The sequence below is a fragment of the Callithrix jacchus genome, chromosome 1 (genome assembly GCF_049354715.1).
Source record: "Callithrix jacchus isolate 240 chromosome 1, calJac240_pri, whole genome shotgun sequence".
Lineage (NCBI taxonomy): Eukaryota > Metazoa > Chordata > Mammalia > Primates > Cebidae > Callithrix > Callithrix jacchus.
The window spans coordinates 203,616,102-203,641,846 of record NC_133502.1 but is presented as its reverse complement, the minus strand read 5'-3'; the positions used below and the strand labels follow the sequence as shown (position 1 = coordinate 203,641,846).

The 25,745-nt window shown below is 40.1% G+C and overlaps 1 protein-coding gene across 1 annotated transcript; it reads right to left on the bottom strand.

Moving 5' to 3' along the window:
- Positions 1-611: 611 nt before the first annotated feature.
- On the bottom strand, positions 612-24,506 carry RTCB (RNA 2',3'-cyclic phosphate and 5'-OH ligase). Its single transcript, XM_009009721.6, has 12 exons — positions 24,326-24,506; positions 20,760-20,838; positions 19,568-19,635; positions 17,788-17,887; positions 13,794-13,950; positions 11,268-11,424; positions 9,567-9,726; positions 8,079-8,254; positions 7,402-7,590; positions 6,549-6,659; positions 4,940-5,059; positions 612-1,120 (listed from the first exon to the last, which is right to left on the bottom strand). The coding sequence occupies exons 1-12, from the start codon at positions 24,416-24,418 to the stop codon at positions 1,013-1,015; spliced, it is 1,518 nt and encodes a 505-aa protein (XP_009007969.3). The 5' UTR covers positions 24,419-24,506; the 3' UTR covers positions 612-1,012.
- Between the last annotated feature and the right edge of the window lie 1,239 nt (positions 24,507-25,745).

Below are 25,745 nucleotides of genomic sequence, written 5' to 3'. Positions count from 1 at the left end.
AATGGGGGGTTTTATCTTAAACTGAGTGGTAAGTTTTAGGAAAAAAATAAAAGATTTTCAATTTGACTGTTCAGATTCAACCAAAGCCTTATTAACCTTCAACTGCAGCCTCTAACATCTTTGAGGTGTCACCGTACATATGAAATCTGATTACGTGGCACAAGACCGGTCAACCTGTCAACACAGTGCAGCTGTTAATGTCACAGCTTTGGTCATTAAATGCTTTTATAATAATTCAACCACAAAATGTAAAGATACTCAGTCTTATATGAGGGTTTTCTGCCACTGCTGCACAAAACTTAAAAAAAAAAAAATTAGCCAGGCCCAATTAATGAGATACCAGCAGATGCCATGTTGCAAATGAGCAGAAACCCTGCCTTGTATTTAGAGTAAGAAAGGCAGCAAGGCTAGGAAATACTATTATGTCTTTTGGGTCCCTATTCCTTAGACCTCCACATACTCTCTCTTCAGTGTGTGTCCCACTACCCATTCATCTAACAGCCCGATTAAAACCCTCTGGGTGCTCTCCAAGTAAGAGGGGTATTTAGGGTTTTGCTCAGTGCAGGGGTGATGTCTGAATGGGCAAACTGACAAAGCAAGGGACGAAAGGAAACATTCCCAAACAATATTTAATAGAACTTTCTTCATGACACCTCTCGGAATGTAAACAGGGCTTGGCGTAACGAACTTCCGTCTGACGGCTAAAGACTTGAATGACCGCGTAAGGCAGTTTCTTGACACCTACCCACCCCTAACAGATTTTCCTAAAACTCTGTGGAACAACCAAGGAGAAGGTATATTTCTCCCTTTCCAAAGGTTCCTCTTCCCAGAAGATTATTTTACAAGCACTGGCTCCTGAAAGCAGCAGCCTCCCCGTCAGCCACTTTGGCACGAGCAGTTACAGCTGCACACTTTGGAACCTGTCCTGATTTAAGTCTGACGTTGGAAGAGCATGTCAGTCTACTTCCACTTCACAGAGAGCCGGTGTCTAGTGGCCCTTCTGTCCAAGGTTCTATCCTTTGATCACAGCAATTGGTCTCAGTTTAATGGCTTTCTTGCTGATTCCAGCATCATGGCAGGTATTCACCACATCTGTCACATTCTTATAGGACTCAGGAGCCTGCAGGAGAGGAATTAAACATTGTACAAGTCCACTGAAAATGCAGTCTTTACAAGCACCAAACTTCACTTGTGATTAAATCAATGCACACTAAAATACAGGGAGTTTTTTTGCCTATCAAGTTAGCAAACATTTAAAAAATGAGTAAGCGTGATGTTGGTCAGTGGTAGCTTCCAAAACACTTTCATCTTGTTTTATATTTTTTTCTGTATTTTTTGAAACGTCTCCCAAGAACATGCATTACTTGTATAACTAAAAAATGTGTAAATGTAATTAAATAAAACACACACCAGTACCTGACTGGAAGGAAATGCACGAAACCATCATATGTTAGTAGTAATTATCTCTTGATGGTGGAATTATTGGCAATTTTAATTTTCTTTCTTTATATATTTATGCAGTTATCAAAAATTTTAGAATGAATATCTAGTACCTCCAAAGTAAGTTATAAAAATCGTATTTGTAGAAAACTAAAACTGTATGTGTGCATGTGTATATGTGTGTATATATGTGCAACTACACTCACAATTTCCATGACTTTCTAGTCACATTCCCACCCTTCCATCCTACCCATACTGCCTTGCCACCATTATTAGCACTAATGTCCTCACACATGCACTTGTCAATACAAGCTTAGGCCATCCAGACTGATTCCCGTACTGTTCTATACATAATACCCTTTTCTATCCCATCTCCCATTCCCTTCCAATGTCTGAAACCTTCCCACTGTGGCCTGTAGAACTCCTTCCAGAAGGAGCAAAATCCCCTCCTTCCCTTTAACATTACCTTCACCTTCTTGTTTTACTGAAACATGGATCTCTCTTGAGGATATCACTTTCACCTCCAACTTTCTGAAGTGGTAGCTGTTTTCTCTCCCAAACCAGGTCATGCCGTTGGTCCCAGAAGTGGGACAGGTGGTTGTTTTCTGGCTTTCATGGCTGTTTCTATTCTCCCTTTCTCCCTAGGCACTCCCAGTTTTGAATCTTGCAGTCATTACATCATACCACAAACTATCTTTGGCTACAGTTATCTGTGGGAGCCTCAATCACTCCCTAGCATTTCTTGATTCTAGCTCCTGGCAATCAGATAAAATTCCACCGGGCCAATGACTCTCTCTCTCTCTCTCTCTCTCCTAGATGAGTATTTCATACCTTTTCTCAGATCCTTACTGTCACTTGCTGATGTTACTATGTAATACACTGAAAAAAAAAATAGAAGCAGCCAGAATATTCATAAACCCGCTCACTTTATCTTCCCCACATATCTGTATCTAAACCTTCTCTCCTTTTTTGACAGGGTCTTATTCTGTCACCCAGGGTTGAGTCGAGGCACAATCACAGCTTGCTGCTGCCACCAACTTCTGGGCTCAATTGATCCTTTTGCCCCAGCCGTCTAAGTCATTGAGACTACAGGCTAATTTTTTTTATTTTTATAGAGATGGGGTCTTGCTTTGTTGCCCAGGCTGGTCTCAAACTCCTGGCTTTAAGCCATCTCAGCCTCTCAAAGTACTGGGATTACAGATGTCAGCCACTGTGCCCAGCCTCTTCTCTCCTTTTATAAAGGATGGATTATTTGTGCTCCTAGCAAAGACCAACCCTATTTATTAACTTGTACATCAGACGCTATCTCTATTCAAGGACACTTCTCCAGCAATTTCCTCCCTCTTTCCCGCATCGTTAATTTCTCTTGTAGATTCTTCTCATTAACATAAAAACACATTTTTCAGATCACGTCACAATTCTGTTCAAAATCCTCCAAAAGTTTTCCTTTTAATTAGAGTAAAAGCAAAAGTCCAAATGCTCTGGCGCCCCCTACCTCTCTGACCTCATCTCCCTCTGGCTTGCTCTTGTCATGCCTGGCCTTAGGCTGATCCGGCGAAACCTCGGCTCAGATTTTGTGCTTGCTGTTCTCTGCCTCAAACGCTCACCACCAGATACCCAGGTAGCCCGTTTCCTCTCTCTCTTCAGGTCTTTGCTCTATTGTCACCTCACCGAAGTCTTCTCCAACCACCTGTTTAAAACTGTCCCTCCCCGCCTCAACCTTTCCTTACCCCCTTTCCCTGCTTCATTATTATTTCACGGAACTTGTATGGTCATTAACACACTGTATATTTTGTTATTTGGAAAGCTCCGCAAGGAAGGGATTCATGTTTCTTTTGTCCACTGCAGTATCTCTAGCACACAGAAAAGTACCTAACTATAGCAGATGTTGAGTAAGTGTTAGCTGAATGAGTGAATGAAACAATCGTGTTGCAGGTGAAAAAAACAAAACCAAACAACCAAAAATCCAAATGTTAACTGTAGTTATTCCTGGCTGATTGAATTCTAAATGTTTTCTGTTTTCTTCTTTGCATTTTCCAAATCTTTTAAATTAAACATGTATTCTTTAGGGGAAAAATTAATAGTTATTTAAAAATAAGTCTCTGTCATACTCTGAGTCAGTAGTTCACTTTTTTTCTTTTTTTGAGATGAGTCTTGCTTTGCCATCCAGTCTGGAATGCAGCAGCACAATCACATAGCTCACCGTAACCCCAAACTCCTGGGCTCAAGCTATCCTCCAGCTTCAGTCTCCTGAGTAGACAGGACTACACCTGGCTAATGTTTGCCCAGACTGATCTTGAACTCCTGGCCTCAAGAGATCTTCTTGCATTGGCCTCCCAAAGTACTGGAATTACAGGCATGAGCCACCATGTAATTCCACTTTTGAGACTTTGTTCTAATTACTAAAACAACTGGAAAAAGCTTCATGCATGAAGATACTCATGAAAATTTAATTTATAGTAGCAAATATTTGAAAGCTACTTAAATGTCTACTACAGGGAGAAAGATACTCTGGTAGAATATTCAGCAATGATTTTAAAAAGTGACAAACAATTTCATAATATTGTGCTAAATTTTTAAAAGAACTACAAAATGTGTATTAATTATAATCATGACTAGCTTTAAAAAAAGCATTTAGGAAAAAAGTATGACAATAAGTATTTCTTTCTCTTTTTGAGATGGAGTCTTGCTTTGTTGCCCAGGCTGGAGTGCAGTAGCATGATCTTGGCTCACTGCAACCTCCGCCTCCTGGGTTCAAGCGATTCTCCTGCCTCAGCCTCCTGAGTAGTTGTGATTACAGGCATCCACCACCATGCCTAGCCAATTTTTGTATTTTTAGTAGAGATGGGGTTTCATCATGTTGAGCAGGCTGGTCTCAAACCCCTGACCTCAAGTGATCCACCTACCTCGGCCTCCCAAAATGCTGGGATTATAGGTGTTAGCCACCACACCCAGCTGACAATAATAAGTATTCTTAAAAGATAAGGTAATAACTATGTCAGGGCACTGAATTTCTGGAAGGCCTTCTTTTCTCTTAAATCTTTAAGAAAGAAATTATGTTGCTTTTAATTTAAATATGTACATATGTATACACATATATACAGAATTTAAACAAAATCTGTTCTGTGAATCAATAAAACTTTCCTCAAACATTTATGCCTTCCTTTTCAAACTTGCTTTCAAATTGAAACCTAAGTATACAACTGTATAAAAGCAAGAGTCAGCTCAAACTACTTTTGAAAAGCTTAATATGGAGATGGAGATTATATATAAATAGTGAAAAATCGTTCTTAAGGACTTGGCTCGTAATTTAACTCTGACCAAAAGAAAAGAAAATATAAAACTGAAATAAGATAAACCAAAAAAGATACGCTGAAATTGAGGTCATAAAATAAATAACCCAAACAATTTCTGTTAGTAATACCCCAAACTGCCATCTCTGTAGACTGGCATAAATTACAAATGGGGAATAATGAATATTTATCAAAATTTCACTTACCTCTTCCATAACCAGTTTGGGTGAAGCAACACGGATTGCAATTCCCATATCTGCCAATTTGTCTAAGACATCCTGGAAATCTAAATTACGTCGAGATTTTGCTCGGGACAATGCACGGCCCTAGAATGGGAAAGGAATTAACTTTACTTTAAACCCTAAGATTATACGCCCTTTCCTTGATTTTCTCCTCAACTAAAAAGGAGCTTAAAAACCCATCTTTTTTTACTTTATCAAACTGATAACATGCCTTTTGTTTTAAGCCTCCTCATATCCTTTTGGATTTTGGACCACAGAATTCTTTGTTGGGAGGCTGTCCTGGACAGGGCAGCATCCCTGGCCTCTACCCCCTAAAATGCCAATAACAACTCCCACTAAACCGTGACAATAAAAAAAATGCCTCCAGAAATGGCCAACGTCCCCATGGGGGCAGGGGGTTCATCTTCCCGTTGAGAACCACTGGGTTAAAATTAGGAGTTGGGAGGCAGCTAGAAATGAGAAACAATCGGAGAAAAAAGTAGGGCTAAGATACATTTGTGAAGGTCTGTCCTATGAGAAGGTATTCTAGACAGTTTCTCTTTCCCATTTCAACACTGGGTCAACACTCTGGATGGCTTACAAAAGGGGCTGTCAAACTACAGTGGATGAACCAAATTTGGCCCACCATCTGCTTTTTAAAAGAAACTATTTTGTTTTTTGAGAAAGGGTCTCCCTATGTCAGCCAGACTGGAGTGAAGTGGCATAATCATAACTTACTGCAGCCTTGATCTCCTGGGCTCAAGCAATCCTCCTGCCTTAGCCAGGACTACGGGTGTGTCACCACACCTGGCTGATCAAAAAAATTTTTGTAGAGACAGTGTCTCGCTAATGTTGCCCAGACTGGTCTTGAACTCCTGGCTTCAAGTGCTCCTCCTGCTCTGGCCTCCTAAAGTGCTATAATTACAGGTGTGAGCAACCATGCCTGGTCTCAAATAGTTTACAATGCCCATTTACACAGTGCTTAAGGTTGCTTCTGCACTGAAATGGCATAGCTGAATAGCTGGTACAGAGACTATCTGGTCCCCAAAGCCAGAATATTCATAGTCTGGCCCTTTATGGAAAGAGTTTACTGACCCCTGGGCTTAGAAGATGAGAGGCAGTGTTTTGAAATGTGTGTGTATGTGTAGACTGCACATTGGCTCTAATTTGCAAATAGGGCTTATCCTTCCAATCCTGAGTAGACCTACACAATAGGAAGGGGCAAATTAAACAAATGAGCAGGTCCAGTCAATCACTGAGATAAACTGTGCTATTAACTTCAGTTAAAGTTCCATCACTTTAAACCAGTTACAGTAAGCTCAGCTAGTGTGATAATTTCCCAGTCTGGATTTTTGGGACTTGTGGAGATAAGAAACGGTCCCTAACCCTACCAGATATCACTTAGGTAGAGACACTAGGTGGCCCTGTCAGTTCACTAAATAGCATACATTATGGGGAACAATTTGAAGTACAAGACAGGATAGACCCAAGTCTCAATTCTGTTACTGTTCAATCGGCTACGTTTACCAGTCAAAATGGAAAACAACAGCTAAACTGAAGAGAACATTTCTAAGGAAGTTTCTGTTTTCCTTACCGCTCCATGACAGGTTGTTCCAAAGGTCTCAGTCATGCCCTGTTCAGTGCCAGTAAGAACATAACTACAGGTTCCCATGGTGCCACCAATGAGTACTGGTTGTCCAGTGAGCTGAGGATGCACATAAGCCAAACATGTTAAAAATCAGAAAAGCATAAGCTTTTTAGGCAAAAAATTTAAGTTTTCTTCTGCACTGTAGAATTGCAGGAGAAACCCAGACCTCTAAACATGCAGCTTGTAAACAATTATTAAGACAGTACTTTGATAATTCAGAAGTGAAGGAAGAGGACAAGAGCGAAAATGTGAGGACCAGTAAAAATGCAGAAGAGTCAAAGTAAGAGCAAAGTGAAATCCAAAAGTGTAGGGAAGTGTTACTAGAACAACCATCCTGAGGAAAGGGATTTTCTTCTGTTCTGGGTTTCTCATCTGTAAAAGGAGCAAGCAGACTATGGGGTCTAACTCCACCACAGCCAGACACCAAGACGATAGGAGGAATGAAACAGGCTGAGTTTACTGTCTTCTGTAACTGAGTTACTCCTGTCTTCCACTAATTCAAAGGCCTCAATTCACAGTAGTGGAGTAATATATACTTCATGTGGCACTTTCTAGTTAGCACATGGGGACACTGCAAGCACAAATGATGGGGGGAGGAGTTACTGCTTCAGAGAAGATTGGGAATCACTGTTCTCACAGGTGACACAATATTTTATTTTCACAATTGCTGCTTTTCGGTTTTGGGTGACACAATATTTTATTTTCACAATTGCTGCTTTTCGGTTTAAATGTAATTTAGATTTGCAACAATCTAAATCATACTCCCACTGCTTAAAACCACAAACACAGGGCTACGTACTTGGTAATCAACAGCAATGAGTGGATGGTGAGGAGGGAACGCGCGGGTGGATCCCTTCCTGTGTACTAACAGTGTCCGTTCCTTTCCGTCCACCACATGCTGCTCCACTTTGGCAATGTTGTGAGAAACATCATAGATCACATGGAGGTCCAAGTCATCAGGGGTTGTGTTGAAGACCTTGGCAAAAGCCTAGGAGAAAATGTAGAAGTTACAAGCAGCCAGAACTTCAGACCTACCTTCAGCTCTTCGTGACTTATCTTATTGATTTCAGGTAGTCTGTTCTGAAGGGGGTGAAAGATTTAAACATTCAAAAATAGCAGTAAGATTATCTTTACGTAAAGGACAAAAGCTGTCTTTTAGACCACAAGGCAAATGCCACCACATCATTTTCATCTTTGGTTAAAAAGCTGCCTGGCTACTTTTGATCCCACCCTTCAAAATTGCTTCTTCCCCAGCCTTCTGAATCTTAGTCAATGGTACTCCTATTCTCTGTGCTGTTCAAGACAAATTCTAGGAATAATTTTGATTCTCTTCTCTCATTCCTTATGCCTGATACTCTATTTGCTTTAAGAGGACACCAAAACCAAACACCATAGGCTTTGATTGAACTGCACTATGTTTTAAAGCACTTAACTTCATCATGAATGACTCAGACAGAAAAGCAACTTCAACTCTACCTGACGGGTTAAGAAGGTCATGGAAGAGCGGTTGACCCAGGCATAGTTCCCAGCTGCTGCCATTCCCTTTAGGTAGTCTTGACCCTCTGGGGAAGCGATTCGAGCACAGGCCAACTGCCGATCATTGACTATAATCTTGTCTCTCTTCATGGCCTTCTCCATAGCTACCAGAGCATCTGGAATGAGAGCAGCAAAGTCCAAACCAGTTAGGTTTCCCTTAAATGAAGAGTTCAGATTTACTGAAGAAAGATAGGCTACATTCAAACTCATTCCACAAAAAAGCAAGTGAAAGACAACTTTCCCTTTGTTTCTGCGTTCTTCTGTTTGCTCGGTCAAGATGAATGTGAGAATCTTTAAGAGTGCAGTGACAGTATGTGAGACACGAAGTCAACATTTGTCCTCTTGGAACTTGAAAGAGAATGGGATGTGTAAACAAATAGCCACAATATGATCTCAACTACTCCTTTCTCAGTATTTGAATGAATGAGAATAGTAGTAGTAAAATACATTGTGGTACCACCATGGTTAATCAAATTCATGACAAAGTGCAGAGAAGCACTCAGCAGAATGCTCTGGAATACTAGTCGACACACTTCACACATCTGCTAGATTAAATAGTCTAAAGGGTCAGGCTGGCACAAATTTTTAAATTCTCACACAATAAAATGGACTAGAGGCTGATCTGTAACTTGAAATTTAAAGCTTATAGCAATTTCCAGGTGTCTATATACCTTTTCATTGATGCATACTCTTTCGCACATCCTCCAAGCTATCCAAAAGGACCTATCCATTATTTCTCTGCTTCCTGCTTTTGTTCATGCTGCCTTTTTGTCACCAATGTTCTTTGTGTGTAATTGTCCAAACTGTTCTTATCTCATGGATACCATCTGTGGACTGTCAGAGCTCAACACTGGATCCATGAAGCCATCTCCAAAATCTTCCCTAAATGTGTTTTGTCTCCCCTATATTATTAATTGCTACCTTTTAATATTTACTTTTCCTTTTAAATGAACATGACCTTTACTTCATGAGACAATTTGAGTACAAAGTATCTGCCTATTTCCTCAGCAAATCCACCATAACACTTAATGCTGCAGAGCAGGTATATAATACATACATCATTTGCTAAATGAATGCCTACTTCATAAATTCCACTCTTTAAATATGTTCTTGCTCTTTCTCGGCCAGATAGTAACTCTTAAGAGTAAATGTAACAATAACTGCAACTAACATTCATTGAATGCTTACTGTCAGACACCGATTTAAGTGCTTTACATATATTATTAACTTTCCATGATAATCTCATATAAAATAATTATTATACTCATTTTTTTTTAGACAAAGTTATAGCCCAGTGAAGTTAATTTGTGTTTAATTGTTGAGGACTCAGGATAAAACCCATGCAGTATATTTCAGGGTTTTTGTTCTCTTAAATTTCTCTCTGGTTGCCCATAAAATGCACATTTTGGTATGAAGTCTAAAATATACCTGTGGCTACTTGGTGGCCCAGGCCTCTGCTTCCACTGTGGATCATCACACACACCTGTCCCTTACGGTCGATGCCCATTTTCTTAGCAGCGTACTCATTGAAAATCTCATCCACAACCTGGATTTCTGCATAATGGTTGCCTGCTCCCAGGGTCCCCAACTGCAAACGTAAAAATGTCTGATAAGATAGTTTTTATTCTAGTTTTTGTTTTAATCTACTTAAAAACCAAAAAGATAAAAACAAACTAACAGCAAAATAACAAATAGTGTTCCAGTAACAAAAAAAAATTCCTAAGCTGTACAAGTGCCTCGTTCACAACAATAGTCTACACAACAAAATAACATAGCCTAGCTCCTGAATTTTATTATATCATTATATGCTTGGTATACACATATAAAAAACACAGCAACAGAAAAACAAACACTGCATGTTCTCACTCGTAAGTGGGAGCTGAACAATGAGAACATATGGACACAGGGAAGGAAACATCACACACCGGGGCCTGTCGGGGGATGGGGGGAAAGAAGAGGGGAACATTAGGACAAACACCTAAAGCATGTGAGTCTTAAAACCCCCATGACGGGTTGATAGGTTCAGGAAACCACCAGGGCACATGTATACCTATATAACAAACTTGCACGTTCAACACATGTATCCCAGAACTTAAGAGTAAAACAAATTAATTTAAAGAAAAAAGCTTCATAAAAAAAAATCAAGCTTTTAAATGGTTCATGGGATATTTTAAACATCATAAAGAGTCAAATTTTGGGATAATGTTGGTGAATGTTGACACTTAGACAAGATCCAAGTTCAAATGATTTTTAAAACACCTATGAGTTCATGGACATCCACCGTTATCTATAACTGAAAGAACATATACCACAACTAGAGCTAATATCAACAGACGGTTTAGAGAACCAGAGAATGTCAGTTCTGGGAGAGTCTTTAGAGGTTGCCTGGTTTTAACCATCCCAGTTTTCTAAAAGAAACTGAGATCCAGAGAAGACAGTCATGCCCATGTGTCACAGTGAATTAGTGGCAAAGCCTTCATAACTAGCTGTAATTTCAAATATCTAGTATATTCTTATCTCATGGGTACCATTTGTAGACTGTCAAAGTATGTGTGTGTGTGTGTGTGTGTGTGTGTGTGTGTGTGTGTGTTTATATATATATATATATAATTTTAACATATAAACCTTATAAATATATTCTATTTTTCTCCCATTCACTTCTAATTCATTATTTATTTTATGAAAATTTGCAAGCTCCTGATTGCTCTGTCACCCAGGCTGGAGTGCAGTGGCGTGATCACAGCTCACTGCAACCTCAAACTCCTAGGCTCAAGTGATCTTCCCATCTTAGCCTGTGAGCAGCTGGGATTACTGGCATGTGCTTTTATTAAAAAAATTTTTTTAGAGACAAAGTCTCCTTATGTAGCCGATGCTAGTCTTGAACTACTGGCCTCAAGCAATCCTTCCTCGATGGCCTCCCAAAGCAGGTGTGAGTCACCACATCCAGCCCTGATAGTTTGTTTGTTTTTTTTAATAAAAATGAAGCATAAACAAATTTGTATTTTTTGATATACCATAAAGAAACCTGGGAGGGAATATGTTTGCTAAATGTAAGATAGAGATTTTTTTCCACCAACAAAAATAAAATATGAGAAAAAATTAACATGTTGCCCCTCCAAAGTGAGTTACCTGAGGAAGGCCTCTTTTCTTAGCCCTTGGAGAGACCTTATTGGGGTCAGCTTGTAGCATCCTTCCATACTCCTCACAGTGCTCTTTGTCTTCAGCCCAGGCATACCCTTCTCTTAAGGACCAGTCCACCCCCATCTCCAAGGCCTCCTCCAAGTCTCTGGGTGAGTATAAAAGGTGCTAGTCATTTCACAGCAAAGGCAGATCAAAACCTAAGGATGACCACATCTTTAAAGGGCAGAGGAAAACTGGACATTTACTATCTCCGGTGTTCCTTGAGTCAGATACAAAGTTTAAGCTCTCAGTAACTAGTTTTGAGGAATGCAGTCACATAAATAATTGCAATATAAAATAGTAAATACCTTATTAGACATGATTATAGTTTACTTGACACTTACACGGCTCTTTGTTAATTTCCAGTCTTTTTTATATTCAGTTTGCCTCTCTGATCCAGAATTCCATGAGGCAGTGATTAAGCAGGCAAAAAAAAAAAAAAGACCCAAAACTTTGTAACCTTAATCAGCTATCACTCTCTATCACTAATTCAACCAGCTACACAACTTGATTAACCATTTATAAAGAATTATGCTCAAATAAATGAAGGCATCTAGAATTCCTCAAACAACACAGGATAACATTTTTTTTTTTGAGACTGAATCTCTCTCTGTTGCCCAGGCTGGAGTATGGTAGCACGATCTTGGCTCACTACAACCTCTGCCTCCCAGGTTCAAGCGATTCTCCTGCCTCAGCCTCCTGACTAGCTGGGTCTACAGGTGCACGCCACCTGGCTAATTTTTTGTATTTTTAGTAGAGACAGGGTTTCACCATGTTAAGTCAGGATGGTCTCGATCTCCTGACTTCATGTTCCACCCACCTCGGCCTCTCACAGTGCCAGGATTACAGGTGTGAGCCACTGCGCCTGGCCAACACAGGTTAAATTTTAAGCTCTATTAACATCATCACAAAAGTTGAGACTTACTGCACCTCCATTTTGAAGCTGAGGTACATTAAACCCTTAGTGGGAACAAACTTTAATCTTCATCCAAGGTCCAGCTGTCTTCTAAAACACTGGCAGGAAAAACTACACTTCTCAGTGTTCTCTCCCCACTACCCCAGATGACAGCCCATTTCAATATTTTTTTTTTATTATTTTTTACTGCTCCTTGCAGACCTGGGCTACCCCATAGGCACTGTGCCCAGAGTAGCCTCATTTCAGTATTATTTGGACAAAATTCCTATGTAAAACGTTTGCAAAGATGTTTGAAATTTATTTGTGTGTTCCAAGTATGCTTTTCAAATTGGGGCTACATGTCAGGGATCACGCGAAATCACAGACCAAGTATCTTTCAAGTATATCGATTTTACTTCGTGTGTGTGTGTGTGTGTGTGTGTTTTGGTTGGGAGGAGTTTGCTTTATCCTTCAAATTTATGTGAATTTTGCATTTGAATCAAATGTGTACATAATAGGAAAAACATGTTTTTAGCTGTTACGTTACAGCTGTTAACAGCTAAAAACATGTTTTTCCTATTACGTACACATTTGATTCGAATGCAAAATTCACATAAATTTGAAGGATAAAGCAAAATATCAAAGAAACATACCTAGCACACTATTCTGCTACTGAAGTACTCTGCAAAATTTAGGGTACACTGCTTTGCATAAGCTATGACACGGTAAAGTCTATGGCCATCTGAGAGATACACTATAGCATTATATTTAATTCTCTACTTACCAATCTTTTGAATGATACATCTTGCTATCATTCAAAAAGGAAGGTTGTGGTTAAATAGGCTAATGACAAAAGGCAGTGGGATTTGGAATATAGTTTCTGAAGTCAAAGAATCTTTGGTTTGAATACTGATATCACCTACTAAGATTAAAAAAAAAAATGGAGACAGGGTCACTCTGTTGCCCAGGCTGGGGTGCAGTACTGACATCGCAACACACTGCAGCCTTGAACTCCTGGACTTGCAAGGGGTCCTACCACTTCAGCCTCCTGAGTAGGTGGGACTACAGGTGCAAGCCACATGCCCAGCTAATTTTTTTTTTTAAGAGACAAGGTCTCACTATGTTGCCTAGGTTCATCTTTTACTCCCGGACTCAAGCAATCCTCCTGCCTTGGCCTCCCAAAGTGCTGGGATTCTGTAAACCCAACCACGCCTGGCACTAAGCTTATTACCTCTTTAAACCTCAGTTTTCTTTCTTGTAAGTTAGGGAAAATAATAGGGTTATTGTCTAGATGAAATGATACAATCAATGTTCAGTGCCTTACACATAGAAAGTGCTTGAGAAACATTGGTGGATATGATTTTATTATAAATACTACTCTGTCAAAGGCTGTTAGAACATCAGTTGAATAATGTCTCCAAAAAATGCACTGAGCCTCCTGCTGAAAAAACAGTTCTTACTACTTCCTGAAAAGTAACTGAACAGTCCTCACGTCTCAAGTGTACTGCACTGGAAAGGAAGCTGAAGGTCATGTGGTTACTATCTCTCCCATTCCATTTACTGGAAATGTGTGCTCTTACTTGGCATTCATTGGGATGACACCTTTTGATCCTACCCCAACAGGAATGTGGTCAAACATAGCTTGGGCAAGTTGCTCCTTCACAGGCTGGACATCACTTTCGTCTAAATTGGTTCTGAGCAAGCGGACACCACAGTTGATGTCAAACCCGACACCACCTACAAAATACAGAAAAGTTAGCAAAATCAGGAGGTCAGGCACTGTTAGCTTCAGTTTCTCACCATTAAAAGAGGGCTAGAAAGACACCCATTTTTTTTTTTTTTTTTTTGGGGGGGAGGAAGGCAGGAAGGAAGGGAATAAGGACGGTAGGGAGGAAGGAAGGGATGAAGGAAGAAAGGAAGGGATGAAGGAAGGAAGGAAGGGAGGAAGCTGGGAGGGAGGGAGGGAGGGAGGGAGGGAGGGAGGGAGGGAAGGGAAGAAAGGAAATCAAGCAATGAAAGAGACATTGCCGACCTGGATCTAGAGGTTTACAAGTTGATTTCTTTTTTTTTGAGAGAAGGAAAGAAAAAAAAAAAAATAAGTAAAGGAGAGGAAGAAAGAGGAAGAGAAAGAGGGAGAGTAAATGGAAATATTGCTTTATTTTGAAAAAAAAATTGGGTATTAATAATGGCCAATCAATGTTTCATTTAAACTAATGGGTAGGTGTGATGTGGTATTGACAAGAATGTATATTTTGTGTATTTGAAGTGGAGAGCTCTATAAATATTTATTAAGTTTACTTGTTCTGGATCTGAGTTCGAGTCCTTGATATCCTTATTAATTTTCTGTCTCATTGAATCTAAGTCTCCTATCTGGGTGTTAGGATCGTTATCTCTTGTTGTTGCATTGATCCTTTTACCACTATATCTTTGTTGCTTTAAAATCTATTTTATCCGATACAAGAATTGCAACTCCTGCTTTTTATTTATTTATTATTTATTTTTGCTCTCCATTTGGTTGGTAAATCTTTCTCCATCCCTTTGTTTTGAGTCTTTGTGTATCCTTGCATGTGAAACAGGTCTGGATGTAACATGCCGTTGGGTTTTGGCTGTGTCTTTTGATTGGGAATTCAGTCAATTTAAATTTAGGGTTACTGCCATTTGATGTTGACTGGCTTTTTTATCCATTTGTTGGTGTAAATTCTTCTTTATGTTGGTGCTCTTTACTTTTTGGTATATTTTTAGAAAGGCTAATACTGGTTGTTTCTTTCTGTGTGTAATGCTTCTTTCAGAAGCTCTTGTAAAGCAGGCCTGGTGGTAATAAAATCTGTGAGTTCTTGCTTGTTCATAAAAGATTTTATTTTTCCTTCAGTTGTGAAGCTTAGTTTGGCTGGATATGAAATTCTGGGCTGAAGGTTCTGTTCTTTGAGGATGTTGAATACTGGCCCCCACTCTCTTCTGGCCTGTAGAGTTTCTGCCGAGAGATCTGCTGTAAGTCTGATAGGCTTCCCTTTGTGGGTAATCTGACCTTTCTCTCTGGCTGCCCTTAGTATCCTCTCCTTTGTTTCAACCCTGGTGAATCTAACGATTATGTGCCTTGGGGTTGCTCTTCTTGAGGAATATCTTTGTGGACACCCATTCTTTTAAAGATAACTATTTTTTAAAGTAGACAACAAAGCGGTTGTCTGTAAAGCTTGATGACACCAAGATAATCTAAAGTAAGATAAATACTAAAGGCACTTTATGGGCCAGGGAGGCAGCAATGAACAATGAGTAACATGTAAAACAAGAGATCAAAATGTGCTTCTCTTTTTTCTTGACTACTGCTGTCAGGAGTTGATGGATTTTTTTCAGTCTTTACAAATAATCAACTTTTGACTTTGTTGGCCCTTTCTATCATATATCTTTACATTTCATTTTTACTCCTAATTATTTCATTCTTTCTACTTTTTTAGGGTATAATTTGTTGTTCTTTCTGTAACTTTCTAAGATCACTGATATTCCAGCCTTTCTTCTTTCCTAATTTGCACATTTAAGGCTACATGTTTCCATTCAAAAAGGACATTAACAGTAACCTCAAATTTTTAGACATAAGAACTTTTATTTTTTTTGTGGCAGAGTCTCACTGTCACCTAGGCTAAACTCTCACTGCAGCCTCTACCTCCCGGGCTCAAGCAATTCTCTCCCCTGTCTCCTGAGTAGCTGGGACTACAGGTGTGTGCCACCGCACCTGACTAACTTTTATATTTTTTGTAGGGATGGGGTTTCACCATGTTGCCTAAGCTGTTCTCAAACTCCTGGGCTCAAGTGATCCTCCTGCCTCAGCCTCCCAAAGTGCTGGAATTATAGGTGTGAACCACTTTGCCCAGCCTGTAAGCATTTTTTAAACCATTTACCCCCAGCTTGAGAGATGACTGGCAAATAAATGGCAAATAAAAACTGTATATATTTAGGTATACACAATGTATATATATTTAGGTATACACAATGTACATATATTTCTCAATATATATTGAGAAATAATTACCACAATCAAACTAATTGTCATACTCATGATCTCACAGTTACCTCCCTTCTGTTTTTTCTGGTGAAAACATTTAAGATCTATTTTCTTAGAAAATGTCAAGTACACATGTTGGGGAGGGGATGAGGATGGTCCTCAAAGAACAGGACCCCAGACTCAGAGCTTCTCAGAAGACAGAAGGTGGGCTTCTCCCTCTTGGGAACAGGCACTGGAGCCCTCTGCAGGTCACTGGCCACCTGGCCTCACACATTTCCAGGCTGGGCCCTGTGGGTCTGTCCCATGAGTGGTTCTTTAGTATGGTCGAGAGACCCTGGGGTGGCATTAGGGGGAAGACCATTTCAGGTCTGTATAAGATTCATTTTATAACACTAAGACATTATTTGCCTATTGTATTCATATTCTCCCACAACTGTACAGTGAGATTTTTTTCAAAAGCTATACGACATAACATCTTTGTTCTAATGTATAATGAAGCATGTACTTATGTATTCCTGTCTTTAAAATTTTGTTTTAATTTCTAATAAGGTAAACATTGATAAGAGTCTTTGAGCTCAATCCTCAATAATTTTTTTAAAGTGGTCCTGAGTGCAAAAAGTTTGAGAACTGCCGGTCTATACGACCTCAATGCTTTGAAATTTGACACCTGCTTTATGGCTCAGCATGTGGTCAGCTTTGGTAAACTCTGCACTGCCTGGCTGCACGGCATAAACACACAACCGCATATATATTAGAGGTCAAGGTGTCAAGTTTGTTATTGGATCATTCAAATACTATATATTCTTACTGAATGAAATCTGCAGTCACCTCAGAACAGCCCTACATGTAGGGCTCACCTATCTGGACCTTTTTCTTCTTTTCCTCTAGATCTTGACCACACAAATTCTTATTGCCTTAGCAGATTTTCTGTGTCTTCAAACAGATTTAAAAAAATATATCTTATCTAGCCTTTTCATTATTTTCAGCAAGAGATTGGTCTGGAACAACCTAGTCCACCACTGCTAGAAGCAGAACTCTCAAGGTGTCATTTAAACTTCGTTTATAAATTGACACTCTTTAACAGCAATTACTTCTGGTGTAGAACGTTTTCACTGAAAGCACCCCATAACCACAGCAGAAGGCGTCTACAACCTTCTGCATATTCAATGTTTTCACTGAATAACAATGATGATATTACTGAATATGTTCTATGTGCTTAGCACTGTTCTAAATATTTTACAGAGCTGAACACATCTAATCTAATAATGTGTGGTCATTAACACAAACTGTCCATGAGGTAACTGAGTTACAAAGATTTAAAAAATTTGCCAGTTTGCTTAATACTGTGACATTTGGTAGAAGCCTCCCAAAATTTTCAATAAAAATATGCTTTGCTTGATGTTTTAATAGCCTCTCAGTATCCACAATTAATACTTGCAGTAAATTTCAAAGAAAAAAAATGACAGAACATGGTGAGATTGACTCATGCATATGGGAAGAAGTGCTCTGTTTCCCAAAGGCTGTGGCCCATAGAGAAAAGCTACACACTTAACAGCAGACATGCACAGTGACCTTACCTGGGGATACCACTGCTTCAGGGTCATTCATATCAAAGGCTGCCATATTTCCAATGGCAAACCCATATCCTGAATGGACATCAGGAAGCCCAATAGATCGCTGAAACAGAATTAGAAAATAAATATAGCGGTTTTGACCTGCCACCTGGTTGCCTGATAGACCTGACACTGATTCTCAAGCTGCAGGCTGAAGCTTCCTAAATCAAGACTGTTTTCACAAAATCTCTATTGATGGAAATCATTAAGAACGCCTAATCACAAAGCTAAATACAGTGAGAAAAAAAACCTTTTTATAAGTTCTAAATGTTGATTAAGGAAATCCAAAACAGAAAAGCCTCAAAATAACACGATACAGGAGTAACAAATACTAAGCTTAATGTACTATTACATTTAAAAAATAATCTTGGCCAGGCGGGGTGGCTCACACCTATAATCCCAGCAGTTTGGGAGGCCGAGGTGGGTGGATCATGAGGTCAAGAGATCAAGACCATCCTGGTCAACATGGTGAAACCCTGTCTCTACTAAAAATACAAAAATTAGCTGGGCATGGTGGCGTGTGCCTGTAGTCCCAGCTACTTGGGAGGCTGAGGCAGGAGAATTGCTTGAACCCAGGATGCAGAGGTTGCGGTGAGCTGAGATTACGCCATTGCACTCCAGCCTAGGTAACAAGAGCGAAACTCCATCTCAGAAAAAAATTTAAAAATAAATAAATAAATAAAAATAAAAAATAATCTTAAGACATTGACAAACTGGTTTGTCAGGTTAAGAGGAGGAAAATAACTGATTTATATAGATCATTAGTTTAAGTAATCACAGACAAATGTAATCCATTTGATGGTATAAAGACTATAGACTTTCTACACATAAAGCCTAGAAAAGGTACCTGACCCAGGAAGAATGCAAGTCAAACAGAGCATATGTGGAGACACCAGACACTAACAAGTTCCTTATATGCACAAGCCATACCATTTCATTCCCCCTACCAAGTGCCCAACATGGTAACTGGTATAAAGAAGACCTCAAAAATGTCTGCCGAATAGATCCATTTTCAACATCTACTTCTAATGATAGAATATGAGTGTTAGACTGTGGTGGGGGCTTATGAATAGCTATGGTGTCCTTTCTTCCTCCCCTCAGTCCTCACCCTTAAACTTCTTTCCATTTCTTCTTCAGTGATCCTCTTGATGGAGCCACAGTGAAACTTACAAAGGTGGTACACTGATCCAGGAATAATGTTACCATGATAAAGAAACAAGAAAACATAAAAACTACCTCAAAGGCTCTTGAACACTTACAGATTCTAGCCAAAGGCATCCAGAAACTAAAATGCCACCCAGATTCAATTATTTCTTTAGGTCCATGGTTATTTCTTTTCATTTTTTATTTCTAGAGACAGGGTCTCACTTTTGTCCAGGCTAAAAGGGTGGTGGCGTGATCATGGCTCACTGCAGTGTCAAACTCCTGGGCTCAAGCAATCCTCCCACTCAGCACTCTGAGTAGCTGAGACTACAAGCATGTGACACCACACCTGGCTTTTTCTGGTAGAGACAGGGTCCTGCCATGTTGCCCAGGCTGGTCTTGAACTACTGGGCTCATGTAATCCTTCTATCTTGGACTCCCAAAGTGTTGGGAGTGGCATGAGCCACTGAGCCTGGCTTCATGGTTATGGCTGGTTGTCCAGTGGTCATTGTCTAAATGACACCACTATCAGGCATGGCCACTCATCCATTCAGTGGACTTTGAGAAACATAAATGATTAAAACTCTGAACTCCGACTCACATGAACAATTCCAGGGAGGGCTGCCACATTGCCAATCTGTTTCATGGCTGGCAGGAAGCCACCAACACCTGAAGACAAAAATTGAGCATTAGAAAAGACGACACACTTGATTTTTAGCATTAATTATATTCATTTTTCTAGACTGTAAAACATGAAGAGGTAGTCATTAGGGCTACTAAAACAACAGAGGCTAGAAGGATGTTTGAGATGCAGATGGAAGAGAGCTTCTTCAAGAAGGAAGTACACACACACAAAAGACAGTCACAAACGTGCTGTCAATGTTCTGCGTATACCATGAGAAGGTTGCTTGCAAATGTTGAACTGGGAGATGTAAAATATAACTACCGAATTTTATGTTATTAATATTCTAAAAAATATTTCAGTAGTTCACATTATTTATAAAGAAAATCAATGCTGGTTTATTCTAAGTGACAAAGAAGGGCTACGTGGAAGAGCTGCAACAAGGGATATGTGGCTGCAGTTCCATTTCTGCCACTTGGCAGCTGTGTTATTTTAGACAAGTGAGCATACCCTGGTTGGGGAGGGAGGGCTTTAGTCTGCCGATCTAGAAAATGAAAGGGCTAACATTAGATGCTTTCTGTATCATCACCATTAGATTATCACAAAGCTTTATGCGTTTTATCTCTAAACCTTGCTGCAGCCCTGCAAGATAGCTGTAATGATTTTATGATGAAATCACTGAAGTTCAGTCATTAGCGTACTGGTTAAGAACACTGTCTTTGAAATCAGACACTCCTGGATCTGAATTCTGGCTCTGTCACCAAAAAGCTATGTGACCTTGGGCAAATTACAATTATTTAACCTCACTGAGCTTTGACTTACACATCTGTAAAGTGGAAATAATATCTTCCTATTAGGGTTACTGTAAGTATTACATGAGATAATCTATGCACAGCACCTAGTAAAATGCCTGGTACATAGTAAGTGCAAAACAAATGGTAGGTCTCGCTATGATTACTGTTCAAGGAAACAAGTGCCACCCAGCTTCAAATGCTTCTGTAACGCCAACCATCTAACCATGTGATCACAAATAAGTAAGTTATTTTGGTCTTATATTAAGTTGTAATCACCCCTTGATAAGATTTTAAAATTACAATTATTTGAGTTACCACTTTTTCAGGCCACAGGGAAGGCACTACTATACTAACACAAGGGAAACTAATATACTTACCACCACCTCGACAGGCATTCCTTAATTCCTCAAACATCAGTTTCTCCAGAGCATCATTCACATAGAAAACGCCTTCAACCTGGTACCAAAGAAAGTGAAAAACAATGTTTGAATACATGTATGGCAAGCACAGGTACTGGATAGAATATACTGTATGCAATATTTGCTGTACTTTACTCTTTACAAAACACTTTCACATTACTTTAAGCATGTAGAAAACTTCCTATCAAAGACTATGAGCAGCTCCCATCTTAAATATACCTTAAGAAAAATGTTGCAATGTTCAAAAACTGTTTTGTTTATTCTCACATTCTCAAAGCTACATTTAAAAATTTAGCAGATCAGTCATCTTTCTGTATGATTAAGAGAAGTCTTCCAACTATGCTCTCACACAGCCCAAAGGTCTGAATCCTCAGGCTTCTAAAATATCAATGGATTTTTGAAAAACAAAAACAGAAACAAAAAAAAACCCAGATGAATAAAAATCTCAAGTTCTCATGAAGTCATCTGACCTTTTTTATTCTGTGTTTAAGCCAATAGTAAATTACACTTTATTGTGCTGTAGTGATGACTTACAAATCTCTAGTTAGGTAAATAGTGAGAAGAAAAATTTCACATGCAGTATGTAGTTGTGAGCTCACTTCTATTAGCTATATAATTTTTTTTTTTTTGAGACGGAGTTTCGCTCTTGTTACCCAGGCTGGAGTGCAATGGCGCGATCTTGGCTCACCGCAACCTCTGCCTCCTGGGTTCAGGCAATTCTCCTGCCTCAGCCTCCTGAGCAGCTGGGACTACAGGCACGCGCCACCGTGCCCAGCTAATTTTTGTATTTTGTATTTTTAGTTTCACCATGTTGACGAGGATGGTCTTGATCTCCTGACCTCGTGATCCACCCACCTTGGCCTCCCAAAGTGCTGGGATAGCTATATAATTTTTAAAAATAATCTATAGGCCGGGCACTGTGGCTCACGCCTATAATTGCAGCACTTTAGGAGGTGGAGGCAGGTGGATCATGAGGTCAGGAGTTCGAGACCAGCCTGACCAACATGGTGAAATCCTGTCTCTACCAAAAATACAAAAGTTAGTATTACAAGCATGCGCTTGTAATCCCAGCTATTCAGGAGGCTGAGGCAGGAGAATTGCTGAACCCAGGAAGTGGAGGTTGCGGTGAGCAGAGATCGTGCCATTGCACTCCAGCCTGGGCGACACAGCAAGACTCGGTCTCCAAAAATAAATAAATTTTTAAAAAACTATATAATTTTAAAGCTTGACAATAGAGGTGGAACACAAAAGGCAATGGACGACATATTTAAGTAACAAAAAAGAGCAGAACGTTTTTATCACAGGTCAAACATTTTGAAGCAGTTCAGTAATGGAGAACCAAAGATTTAACACTTAATCAACTGAATGTAGTTTTTATCAGAAAGATGACTTCATCACCACTGCATAAATAACAATACCCATTGATGGAAAATGTTTCCAGTACAATTTCTTAGGGGTCACATTTATTAATTCACCAAACGTTAACTGAGTATTCACTATTCATGAAGCACTGTCCTGGGCACTAGGGGAGACACAAAGAATATGACAAGATCTTGCTTTCAAGGAGCTTCTAGTGCACAATACAGCCCTTATACTCTCATAAGAATATCAGAGTGTAATAAGACAAGTGCCATAATGTAAGTACACAGTGCTATGAAAGAATCTGATGAGGAAGTGGCTCGACAGTCTAGGAGGAAGCTGGGAGAGGCTTCACAGAGATCCTGCTGAGCTGGCTCTTTAAATACAAGAGACATTCACTGGTGCAGCAGAACATCTAGGAACGGACAAAAATGACATAAAGATGGGAAGGGAGCATTTTAAGGGAACAAAAAGAAATTTTTAGTGCAACATGTGGATCTTGGGGGAGAACTGAAGATTCAGTAACAGAGATGATTATCAGTGTGAAATTCACTGTTCCCATGAGGATGAAAGCACAATTCATTCTTAGACGTTAATAGTGTTTTAAGAGCAAAGCATCAACATTTCAAGTCTCTATTCCCAAAGGAAAGGTGGTAGTAAAGTGCTGCACACATACTTAACACAAAACTGCCAAGCAAAATTAGACTTGCCCCTAGATAAAATGAGCAGCAGCGTGAGCATCAAAGGTTCAGTGAGAACACCTGCCAGACAGTGACAGTCTGTGCTATTATATCCTATAGATAATCGTGTCATGTGTGGTTTTTTTTTTTGGAGACTCACTCTGTCACCCAGGCTGGAGTGCAGTTAGCATGATCATGGCTTACTCCACCTCAATCTCCCAGGATCAAGTGATTCCCCTGCCTCAGCCTCATAAGTAGCTATGACTATAGTGCACACCAACACGCCTGGCTAATTAAAAAAAATTTTTTTTTTTTTTTTTGGTAGAGACGGGGTCCCAATATATTGTCCAGGCCAGTCTTGATGTCCTAGGCACAAAGGATCTTCCTGCCAAGCCTCCCAAAGTGATTACAGGCCATGAACCACTGCGCTGCCCCCAAGTTAGATTTTCTATTCCTTCCTTCAGGGGTATTGGTTTCCAGACAAAGAAGTGGCCAAACAGGAAATAGAACATATATTAATCTCTGTGGGCTTTTTCTCCTCTCAGTGTAAGTGACCTGCCAACAAGGGAAACTCAATAAGCTTTGATTCTGAATAAAAGAGTAGAGTGGCTATTGGGAACTGTTTACCAAGACGGACTTGGCACCTTCAGGGATTTCAAAAACTATTTAAAAATAAGTTGCAAAACTTCACAAATGTTTTCTTTTTTCACATTAATAAAAAGTATGAACACAGATGGTGATAAAGCCTGAAAGATACAGAGCCCAGGCTTTCAACTATCTGATGATCCTGAGCCCTCAAGTCTCCATCTGGGACGTCAGAGGAAAAAGTAGTGAACAAGGCATCAAGTCCTGGCTAAGATTCTTCCTAGGTGGGTAGAGGAAGCTGTGTCACTGACAGATGCTCGAGGTCCTTCCGTGAAGTGAGTATTAAAAAAAGCCCTGCCCTGTGCTACTGCAAGAAATGACATCGCTTAAAGCATTAAAAACCAACATGAAAGACTGAATGCTGAAAACTTGGTTCAGTGAACAAAGGTCTGTAAACGTTATATAAATAACCAGCATGACTCAGAGGAGGTGAATTCCAGTCCCAGCAATGGGACCCGGGGCTGGCTGTCCCACCTTGGAGTCCCACCTGAAGTTTCTGAAGACCAGAAACGTAAACTAAGCGTTTACAAGACTAATCTATGAAAACGCTTTGGAAACCCCAATTTCGTATTTATTTGGCTTCCCTATACACATCGTATTTAGGCTGTCCTCGTGGTTCGGGGACCTCTCCTGGCGGGAGGTCCTGAGCCCTCAAGTCTCCATCTCGGACATACAGGCTGGGCGGTCCCAGAACCGTGAGGGGAGAAGGAGGGGATGAGGGAAACTTTGCAAGGGACATGGGTGGACCCAGTGGTCGAGAGAGGTCCGGAAGGCGCGGTGGACGCTGGCCGGGCGGGAGAAGGAGCAGGGAAGGCCCAACCATTTGCTCTTCCGCCTCACCTGCATGTTGGGCACGAAGCCCTTCTTGATCCTCCAGCAGTTTTTATTGATTTTTTCCAAAAACTGCAGCTCATCATTATAGTTGCGACTCATGGCGGCGACAACGGTAACTAAACGAGCTCCGCTTCGAAGAGCCGCCGCCGCGTTGTCCGGCTTCTCAGAGCACCGCCTTCCAAGAACCACAGCGCAGGCGTGACCAGCGACGCAGCAGGATGAGCGACGGCAAGCGTCGAGGCTCAAAACTCTTCAGGCCAATGTTTTTCCTCTGGTTAAGTTATACTGTCCTCTAGTGTTTCCCTTTGGGATCTTTTTTTTTTTTTTAAATTTATTTATTTAAATTTAGGTGCATAATATATCTGGCATTTCTCCCCATGTTCTCTCTCCCCTCCCTCCCTTTGGGATCTTTATTAGTCAATTTCCTCTAAGCTACAGCTAAGCGAAATCCAGGAGTTTTTAGTTTTGTTTTGGAAATGCTTTCAGCAGCTTATGAAAACACCTCGAGTCTGGGTCAGGTCCAGTGCATCAGCTTGGAGTTTATACCCCCAGCAGGGAGGGGAAACAGATAAGCCGGCAGCTGAGAGAGAAAACTTGTTTGAATAAATACCATAGCTGAACATTAATGTTTCAGAATGAATCAACATACATCAAATAACTTTTTTTTGTCAGAAAGAAAAATCCCAAAGAATGAAGTTTGACAGCTTATCATTTATTCCAACAAACACTTGTGGGTGCATCAGTTATGACCAGACATGTACTACAAAATGATCAAACCACAACTCTTATGGATCACCAGAACTCCCAGTCTAGCCTCCTTTGATGATCAAGACCTCTTGGATCATGCTGGTATACGCCATGTCTCTTGTTCGTATTGATCAGCGAGCTTTAAGTGATTTCAGTTTCAGGTCCTGCCTCATGTAAACAACTACAACTTTGGGATTAGAAGGACTTGGATTCAATTTCTATTTGTGCCATTTATTGGCTTGGTGTGATTAACCCCTCTTATCTGTTTCATCATCTCTAAAATGGGATTGTAATTCTTTATTGAGTAGAAGACTAAATGAAGTGACACTAGAGGGGTAATCAGCACAGGGCTTGGCACATGGCAAGTACTCCATACACCATACTCCTCCTTCCATTCCCCCACCAGACTGTAAGTGCTGCAAAAACGGTTTGTGGTTGCCATTCATTTCTTACATTATCTACACTGGTTCCACTTTTCTTCTCTTCTGCCCCGGTTTCTCCCTGTTGATTAGGTGCTCTGACACATTAATATCATTATCAATTACGGATTGTTTGGGTTTACTCTGCACTGCCATTTCATTGAATCTGTTGAGGGTGAAAAATCCTAAAACTTGAAGTAACGCAACTTCTAGAGTTTCCTGTGGTTACCCTGTTTGTTTTTGGAAAGATTTCAGAGGTA